At 37.3% G+C, this 10,399-nt stretch overlaps 1 protein-coding gene across 1 annotated transcript; it reads right to left on the bottom strand.

Moving 5' to 3' along the window:
- Window positions 1-5,756: 5,756 nt before the first annotated feature.
- Window positions 5,757-10,176, bottom strand: TOMM5 (translocase of outer mitochondrial membrane 5). Its single transcript, XM_074281789.1, has 2 exons — window positions 9,957-10,176; window positions 5,757-6,269 (listed from the first exon to the last, which is right to left on the bottom strand). Exons 1-2 carry the CDS (start codon window positions 10,075-10,077, stop codon window positions 6,235-6,237), a joined length of 156 nt encoding a protein of 51 aa, XP_074137890.1. The 5' UTR covers window positions 10,078-10,176; the 3' UTR covers window positions 5,757-6,234.
- Window positions 10,177-10,399: the final 223 nt, after the last annotated feature.

A 10,399-nucleotide genomic window follows, 5' to 3' on the forward strand; every position in this document is an offset into this window, starting at 1 on the left:
TATGTCTAAATCATGAACCCATTTCAATCTTATCTTGGTATATGGTGTTAAGTGTGGGTCAATGCCTTGTTTCTGCCATACTAATTTCCAATTTTCTCAGCAGTTTTTGTTAAAGAGTGAATTCTTATCCCAAAAGCTGGAGTCTTTGCTATAGTTTAGATTGCTATAGTTATTATTTTGTCCTGTGAACCTAATCTATTTCACTGATCAACTAATCTATTTCTTAGCCAGTATCAAATGGTTTTGATGATTGCTTGCTTTATAATATAGTTTTAGGTCTGGTACAGCTAGGCCACCTTCATCTGCATTTTTTTTTTTCATTAATTGCCTTGAAATTCTTTTTTTTTTTTTTTTATTTTACTTATAAATTTTTTTTGACAGTATATATGCATGAGTAATTTTTTTTTATAACATTATCCCTTGTATTCATTTTTCCAAATTATCCCCTCCCTCCCTTTACTCCCTCCCCTAGATGACAGGCAATCCCATACATTTTACATGTGTTAGTTACAATATAACCTAGATACAATATATGTGTGTAAATCCCATTTTCTTGTTGCACATTAAGTATTAGATTCCGAAGGTGTAAGTAACCTGGGTAGGAAATTCTTTACTTTTTATTCTTCCAGATGAACTTTGTTGCTATTCTTTCTAGATCTGTAAAATACTTTATTGGGAGTTTGGCATGACATTGAATAGATTAATTTAGGTAGTATTGACATTTTTATTATATTTGCTCAGTCCACCCATAAGCACTTGATATTTTTCTAATTGATTAGATCAGATTTTATTTGTGTTTTGTAATTGTGTTCATACAGTTCCTGACTTTGTTTTAGCAGATAGACTCCCAAATATCTAGTTATTTTAAATGGAATTTCTCTTTGTATATCATGCTGCTGGATTTTGTTAGTGATATATAAAAATGCTGATGATTTGTGTATTTTGTGTCTTGAAACTTTGCTAAAGTTGTGAATTGCTTCTAGTAGTTTTTTAGTTAATTCTCTGGGGTTCTCTAAATATACCATCATATCATCTGCAGAGAGTGATAATTTGGTTTCCTCATTACCTACTCTAATTCCTTTAATCTATTTTCTTCTCTTATTGCCAAAGCTAACATTTCTAATACAATATTGAATAGTAATGGTCATGAGTGGGGCAACCTTATTTCAGCCCTGATCTTACTGGGAATGGTTCTAGTTTATTCCCATTATAAATGAGGCTTGCTGATGGTTTTAAACAGATGCTATTGATCATTTTAATGAAAACTTCATTTATTCCTATATTCTCTAGTCTTTTTTAATAGGAATGGGTGTTGGATTTTGTTAAATGCTTTTTCTGTATCTATTGAGATAATCATAATTAGTTTGGTTATTGATTTTAGTCAACTATGCTAAGTTTTCTAATATTGAACCAGCCATACATTCCAGGTATAAATTCTTCTTGATTATGGTGTATTATCTTGGGGATGCTTTGCTGTAATCTTGTTAAAATTTTTGCATTAATATTCATTAGGGAAATTGGTCTATAATTTTCTTTCTGTTTTGATCCTACCTGTTTCAGTATCAGCACCGTATTTGTGTCATAAAAGGAATTTGATAGGACTCCTTTCCCTATTTTTCCAAATAGTTTGCATATTAATTGTTCTTTAAATGTTTGGTAGAATTCACATGTAAATCCATCTGGCCCAGGAGATTTTTTTCTGAGAGAGTAAATAGTTTGTTTAATTTCTTTTTCTAAAATGGGACTATTTCCTCTTCTGTTAGTCTGGGAAATCTGAATTTTTTGTAGGTATTCCTCCATTTCACTTAAGATTATCAGATTTATTGACATAGTTGAACAAAATAACTCCTACTGATTGATCTAATTTCCTCTTCATTGGTAGAAAGTTCTGCCTTTTCATGTTTGTCACTAAAAATTTGATTTTCTTTACCTTTTCTAACCTAAATCTTTAGTTAATCTAAAATTTTATTAATTTAATAGTTTTACTTTCAGTTTTATTAATCTCCCCTTTTATTTTCAGAATTTCAAGTTTGGTATTTAATTGGGATTTTTAATTTGTTCTTTTTCTAGCTTTTTTAGTTGCAAACCCTGAGGAGGGATTTTGAATCCAGATCTTCCTAATTATTAGTCCATATCCCTCTCCATCTCACTGTGCCACATAGGACCATGAGCATGAATGTCAGACTTTGATGTATTAGTTAGTTTAGTTGTATTTCTTTCCCAGACCCTGTGCCCTCTTTAAATTCCTTGTTATTGAAATGGATCTCTAAAAGGAAGAGAAAGAGATACATTGAAAAATGTGAGGTAGAAACACCAAAAATCACTAAGTTTTAAAAGGAAGGCATAGGGACTGGATTGTATAGGAAACAGCCTCTACCAATACAGGTCATTATCCTCTTTGGATATTTGGATTAGTTGCATAAAGTGATAAGAGATAAAATAATCTGCCTAATGTCATTTAACCAGTATGCAGAAGTGGGACCTTGAACCCAGGTCCTCCTGGCTCTGAGGTTAGCTATTTACAACATACTGTCTCATTTAAAAATAAAATAGAGAGTAAACTCAACTGGTACCATTTTGATATCCATTTTCATGCTGGAGCTGTCCATAAATTTCAACATTGTTTACCCAATTTTAGTAAATACCAGGTGGCCATAAAATAATACAATCTGGAGATACCCATAAATATCCTTTTTCCACAGTCAAATAAAGGAGACTGACTCAGGAATAAACATCAAACCCCAGAAATGATCACCTACTTCCATTCTCAATCAATTCTTCCTATCACTCCTGCTATACTATTTCTTATAATACAGGCTACTTTGACTATATACACATACATGTATATTTCAATATAGAAATGTGAAATATATGTGTATTTCAATATAGAGAGGTTGTATGGCATAGTAGAAAATTCTGGGTTGAGAGTCAAGAAGATATGGGTTAAAAATCAGATACTTTCTGGTTATGTAATGCTGGACAAGTTACTCTTTGCCTTATTTCTTCACCTGAAAAAAAAGAGGGTTGATTGGACATAAATGGCTTTTAAACTCCATTCCAGCATGTAACTGGGAACTTATCATTTATTTAAAATAAATATCTTGGTGGAAGTATTAATGCACCTATTGGAGCTATTCATTGCAACTCCCTAGGAATCTCTTATACTGATTTTAAGATGCCATCTCTGCCCTCTTCCATTTCTGTTTCCCCCAGTATTCCAATCTCCCTGGCACTTAGTAGTATTGGTTAATTTATGTTCTGACCACTATTCTATCTAGAAATAAAGCTCTTTATTCCCCATGGGAGGGGAGGTGGAAGTACTTAAAATATACTTACAATGACTAGGTGGGACAATGGCTAGAGCACAGGGCCTGGAGTTCAAATCAGGCTTCTCATATGCACTTCCTAGCAGTGATCCTGGGCCAGCACTTAACCTTAACTTCCTCATATGTAAAATGAGCTGGAAAAGGAAACGGCAAACCACCCCATTACTATCTATACCAAGAAAACTCCAAATAAGATCATGAAGAAATGGACACAACTGAACACCACCATAATACTATACAAAAGCATTTAGCAAATGCTTTAATGATTGATTACAAAATAAAACTCTTTCAATTTCTCCAGTTAAAAATGAACTTCCTTTTACATTATCAAGGATCCATCAGCGGTGCCATAAAGTTCAATGGTTAAATAGAGGTTCCTGAAATGGTACAAATACTGGCCCATTGTACCCCTTCCTTCCACGATCGATCCTCTGTAGCTTCCCGAGTGATCCAAATAAAGTAGGGGAATTGGAGGACACTTCAGGCTTGGGTCTGACAGAAGGGTCCTTAATACCCATGTGCTCAACATCCTAAGGTTTGTAAGGTACACCCCCAATGTGCTGACCACCAATTACTTACTTTCTTATCAACACCAAGTTTTAGGAGCCATATTCAGATTAATTTCTGTGACTTCTCCCATTCCCAGAGTGAACATATGCACCAACAGTAGTATTTGCTCAAGCTACCAAATCCCAATATCTTGTTAAAATTTCACCAATTGATCAGGTGACATCTATATGGTTCCATGGTGAGACAGGGAAGGGATAGGGTATGTCAGGACACAGAATAAATCCAATCATATATCAAACCTATTTTCTTGAAGAATTTTATTCTATTTACATCTCCCTCTCTCAAAACAAATCCTCAGTGAAGATCTGGCTCCAAAGGAAATTCATCTCTATTAAGCCAAGTGCAAATAACTCCCCTTATCTCAGTCATCTAAAAAGGGACAAAGAACAAATCCCTTTTGGAAGTTCCAATATGTCTATCACAAATTTTAAGGAGGCCTTCAGTGTTCCTGGAAGTCATAAAAATGCAGAGCAGTAATCCTTTTGGCACTTGTTAAATTGCTAAATCAGACTACACTCAGAGAAGTCATGACTCCAAGGATTCCCGAGTTCTTATTTGAACCTCTCTAGTAATCACCATCATCTTATGTGGAAAGGGTCAGCCCACTGCTTGTACACTCAGGTCCTGGAGACACAGTCCTCCTCCAGGTAGCTGATAGGACCACCCACTGCTAGGAATTCTCCAGGTTTTGCCTTTGACTATTCTCCATTTCCTCAGCTCCTATAGAGAACATAGGGTAATTTGTAGCTCCTCATCCCTTTCAGGAGACATCTCTTTACTTGAATGACTATCAATACCATTAGCTCCCCTTGCAGAGCCAGACAGTGTCCTTAGGCACATATAGTTTCCCCACCCCACTACACCATATTTGTGGGGCTGTTATCCCAACTCAATTACCTTGTATATCAAGAAGCCATCTTATGTTTACTCTCCTGACTACGCCAATCATTAGGCAAGCTTCAGAGTACAGCAATTATTTATGTGTAGGGACTCGATTATGTATGAAAGGCCTGGGCTTTTTATTGGCCCCAGACCTAGAAGTGCATCAGAGAAGCTGGAGCCAATCAGACTTCCTGAAGGCAGGAAGCTTCCCTGGGGAAGCTGGGGGCAATGTTAGGAAACTACCATCCAAACACAATCATTTCAATAGTTGGGGTGGTCATCAATTACGAGGAGCACCTTAGTAGTCTTATTGAATTGATTACCTGGTTGAGAATGCAAATGGAAGTAAACCCTGGAAACTTTGGAGACTACAGACTAAAAGTAAGTAATAACAGCATCAGAGGAACAAGTAAACCTGAAGGAAATAGATGAGAAATCATAGCCCTAATTTTAACACTTTCCTCCAGGGACTATCACTAATTTATCAAGTACATAGTTGTTTGCCTATTGTATCTCTGATCTCCTTACTTTCCCACTTTGAGTTCCTTGAGAGCAGGGATTGTTTTTTTGCAGAGTGCCTGGTCTATAATAGGCACTTAGTAAATGTAGAACTGAGTTCTTGAGATTCAACCTCACCTGCCTCAGTTCAGAGCTGAGATGATAAGCCATGAGTTACTAATAAAGACAGGCAACTGCCATATAAACTTTCAACATAAAAACTAGATCACCACCTAATCATCTGTTTCAGGACGAATTATGTTCCTCCTTTGTTAGGTAGTAGCTGCTGTTTTTTTATCAGTAAGTTATCTTTCATACTGGTTGTTCAAAAGTTAAAGCAATGACACAAACTGAAATTGTATTTTTCAGGACTGGCAAATTAACAAGGGTGTAATTCTGACACGATGAACAACAGTTTTAAGTTTTATCACACACTGAAGTAAAGGAAAAAAAAAGGGAAAATTTAAATCAAATCTACTACTTTTAAAAAACGGCACATTTATTTTTAAAAAAGACCAGTACTGTGCTAATTATCATAAGGTATTGATTCCAACAAAAGTAATCACAAGAAAATCTTTCACAATGCATAATCCTCATAGAGGCAGGAGGTTGAACAGAAATGAGATAATTTCAGAGGTAGCTCCCTTACAATGAATACTCACTATAAAACGTAGTTTGATAAAATTATTTACAACTGAACCAAAATTTATGAAGGTTGTATGATGCCGACACAGCAGTTTGAGACCAAAGTCTGCTGAACATTTCTTAAACAATGTCAAAGAAAAAAAACTTCATGCTTTCTTTCAGTTGTTAGCATCAGTAAGTGGAGTTTTCATATCTATTCAGTACCAGAAGTCTCTGATGTCTTTTTGTGCCTGTTTATTAGCAAATGGGAAGAGAAATCATAATCACAGTCTGAAGTTCATGCTCTCACATGCTCTCTCTTCTACCATGATCTTCATATGCTGTCCAACTTCTTTAAAATATAGGGTGCTAGGGGAGAGAGGGAAAGCAAAAGCAAAAAATTAGCTATTTAGATTACAAGTTCCTTCACCTGATTCAGTTATTTATTTTGAGTGTTTTGTGAGTAAAATGTCATGACAAGTAGACCAGGTTCATACATGTGGCATTTTTTACTAACATTCCAAAACTCTACGTAAAGAAATGTCAATAAATCTTTGTCTGAAAAAGAACTCTAGGCAAAAGAGCTAACAGAACCATTTTTTTCATGTGTTGATTAAAAATTCAATTGTGTCAAATGTATCATATGCTAATAATTAAAAACATTTTTTAATATATTAAATTTAAGTTAAAAATGATGTCTATTGGTCAAAATAGGCAAAGATAGCAAAAAGGTCAAGATTTTCTCACTCTATATACTTTTATGAGTTAATAATGTATCAGCTGGGAGAGGTAGGTGACATAGTAGATAAGAGTGGAAGACCCAAAGTCAGGAAGAACTGAGTTCAAAACCAGTCTGAGACACTTCCTAGCTGGGTAAGTCACTTAATCTGTTTGCCTCAGTTTCCTCATCTGTAAAATTGGAATAATACCAGCACTCACCTCTCCAGGTTCTTTTGAGGATCAAATGACATAATAATTGTGAAGTGCTATTACAGTGCTAGGCACATTGTAAGGTAAATGTTAGCTATTATAAGCAAGCACTTATTTGAGTGACATCTATGAACTACTCCATACTAGGGGCTAGGTTCCAAGGAGGAAATGGTCTCTGCCCTGAGGCACCTATATTCAATCAAAAGAGATAGCACTTGGATTTACAGGTATATACAAAATAAATGGGGAACAAGAGGAGGCTGTAGAAGCGGGGCTCAGGGAAGGTTTAATGTAGAAAGTAGTATTTGAGGCAGACTTTGAAGGAAACTAGAAATTTTAGGAAGTAGGAATGACGATGGACAATACAGACAATGCAAAGGAAAAGAGATAAGTGATGTAGTGGAAGGAACAGAGAGATCAGATTGGCTGCACTGCACAAAAGGAGAGTAATACATCATAAACTCAATTCTGAAGGACTGTCAATGCCTACCAGGGAAATTTACATTTGATTCTTTGAGTAAGAAGAGGCCACTGGAGTTTATTTAGTAGGAAAAGTTATATGGTTAAGAAAATCATCTTGGCATTCTATATAGGATGTATTGTTAATGGGGTAATTATGAGATGGAAGACCAATTAAGACACTAATTCAGTTATCTAGGCAGGAGATGATAAGCTTAGGTCTGAACTCAAATGGTGGTTATGTGATTGGAGAGAAGAGGAAAAATGAAGAGCTGTTATGAACCTCAAAATTACAAGATTTAGCAACTGAAAATATAATTAAGGACTAGGAGTCAAGAATGTGAACTTGGATTACTGAAGAATGGTGGGACTCTACAGAAATAGAGCAATTTAGAAGGTGTGTTTGGGAATGTCTAATTCTAGACAGAGTTCTTTGAAATACCTATTTATTCTGAAATATCTAACAGCTGGAGATTAACTAGGATTATACATAACAATAACATAAACAAAACTTCAGGGAACTATCTGAATGGAGATAATAATTTTAAATCCACAAAAATTGTTGAGGTTACTACGAAAATGTAGAGAGACGAGAGTCTAGAACTGAGTCTTGAGACACAACTACTGAATCAGGAAAAGAAACTAAGAAAAAAGTCAGATATGTTAGAAGGAGAAACGAGATTTGTGTCCTGAAAACCCAGAGTGAAAAGAATATCCAAGAAGAGTTGTTTGTTTAATATAAAATGTGGCACAGAGATGAAGAAGGATAGGACTGAGATTTCATACTGAGAATCTGAGGATTCAAATCAACAACTTTGGAGAGGACAGTTTCAATTGAGTCTAAAGGTTGGAGGCCAGACTACAAAGAGTCAAGATGTGTGTAAGGAGAGGAAGAAGAGGCAAAGTGTATAGATAGCTTTTTCTGAGTTTGGTTTTAAAAGGGGGGAGATACAAGACAATCACTTGAGGGGATAGTAATGCCTTACTTTTGTTTTCCAGAATATGGAAGTTGGGGGGAGGGATACCCTGACATGTAGGCAGCCTGGAAGGAGCTAGCAGATAAGGAATGAAGATGGACAGTAAGTAGTAGTTTGGATCACAGAGTACAAGAGAAGAAACAGTATGAGATAAAATTAGCATTGTACTTTAGAGAGAGATTTTGTGGAGAACTCAATAAAAGACTAAGGAATTTGGCTTTTATGTGATAATCAGTGGGCAGCCACAGAAGCTTTTGAAGCAAGGAAGTGGGACATGATCACATTTGTGAGTTATAAAGATTATGTTGGTAAGATAAGAGGTACTCAGGGCCTAAATTTTGTTATAGTAATGGAAATATGGAAAGAGATGTCAGAAACAGTAAAGTCAGAAGAACTACTTCTGATTTCCAACAAGTATTTCATTTTAACCAACAAAATTTTCTTTTCCAGTTGTATCTATGATACACAGATGAAGAGAAGATGGATCTGGATTCTAGTCTCAGCTCTACTACTAACTAGTTGGATGACTTTAAACTTATCACTTTCTAGTCCTCAATTTCCTCAATAAACCATCTGTGATATGGAGATAATAATCCCTGGCCCACTTTCTTTACTAGACTGTTATGAGGATGGAATGAGCGGATATATTACACAAGAAAAAGAAAAAAAGGGCCAGGCTTTGTCCTAGCAAACTACAGAAACAAGGGCCAGGTAAGACTTTTGTTCATGCCCTACTTACCTGATCTGGAGGCCCCAAGAGTCTCTTCTGGGGATTCCAAGAGTGATCATGCTCACAAAGCAGCAGCTTAGTGTAATGGACAGACTTCCTACCACAGGCCAGACTGCAGCAGTACTAAAACCTGCCTCTGACACATAACAGTGTTTACCTGGGCCAAGAGTTTCTTAACTCTTTTTGAGTCATGAACCACTGGTGAAATCTAAAGACGTCTGAATGACTTTAAATGCATAAGCCAAAACACAAGATTACAAAGGAAACCAATTGTATTGAAATTATAATAAGTAGCCCTTATAATTAGTGCTCTACATGTCGATTTCATTTTATCCTAATAACAATATCCTAACAGAGGTGCTATTAGTGTAATACCTCCATTGTGCAGATAAAGAAACTGGGACAGAAGTTAAATGATTTGCAATTACTGTATTTAACTTCCATTTTATAGATGTGAGAGAACTGAGAAGTTTTAACCAGCTTGCTAATATTATGTCTATTTCACAAGTGAGGACAGTCACACAGAGAGTAGTAACTGGGGCAGGATTTGAAGTCAGGTCTTCCTGACTCCTCAAATCGGAATTCTACTCAATATTAATACAAGATAAGTACACGGACCCTAGAAATGAAAGGACTTGAAGCAGACCGTGCCATCTAAACTGTGGGGTTGTGGGAAGAACTTTGAACTTGAACCCTGACCTATGTGTCTTTGAGGAAGGCAATTTATTTCTCACTGGCAAAAAAAGCGAGGGGAAAGAGCATTTCATAAATAAACCTGTGGGTCTTTCAGAGCCACAGGTGGCAAGGATTAGAATTAAGTAGATGGAAGAGCAGGGGTGGGAGAGGTGCAGCACTCTTCTCCGGGGGTGAGCCCCCTGCCAAGCGCCAAGATCAAGGTCGCCCTCCGACGCCCCCGCCGCGCCGCGCCGCTCCCCCGCCCAGGTGGGAGAGGTCACTTACTGAGCCGTAGCAGGGCCACGTAGAGGAGAAACTTGCGGACCGAGCTGAGCACATCCTCGCGCATCTTGCGCTTGAGTTCCTCCGGGTCTAATTTCGGCCCGAAGCCCTCCATGCGGAACATCTTGACTTCACTTAGTCGGTTACAAGCCGCGTCTCCCTGTGCTCCCGGGCAGCGCACGCAGTCTGCCGGCTCTCCGGAAATCGTGCCCAACCCCCTTCCGGGCTCTTCGATCACGTGTTGAGCTACGGGGCGCCGGCGGGGACACACAGCTTGGGACGATTAGAAATAACGTCATCCTGCGAATCCCTGAGTTAAAGGGATGTTCAGCTAGGAGATGGGAAGTAAGACAGGGATGTGATTGGAGGCAGGGCGCTTTACATGAGAATGCCATTGTCCGCTCATATATGAGGTCAAGCCGGAAGACGTCCGACCCAACCTTGTC

The sequence above is a fragment of the Sminthopsis crassicaudata genome, chromosome 1 (genome assembly GCF_048593235.1).
Source record: "Sminthopsis crassicaudata isolate SCR6 chromosome 1, ASM4859323v1, whole genome shotgun sequence".
NCBI lineage: Eukaryota > Metazoa > Chordata > Mammalia > Dasyuromorphia > Dasyuridae > Sminthopsis > Sminthopsis crassicaudata.

Excerpts from the sequence above, each read along its gene's own strand:
- TOMM5 (XM_074281789.1), bottom strand. The coding sequence starts at position 10,077 with ATGTTCCGCATGGAGGGCTTCGGGCCGAAATTAGACCCGGAGGAACTC. Across the intron at positions 6,270-9,956 it reads CGTGGCCCTGCTACGGCTCA|CACCCTATATTTTAAAGAAG; the intron begins GTAAGTGACCTC and ends TCTCTCCCCTAG.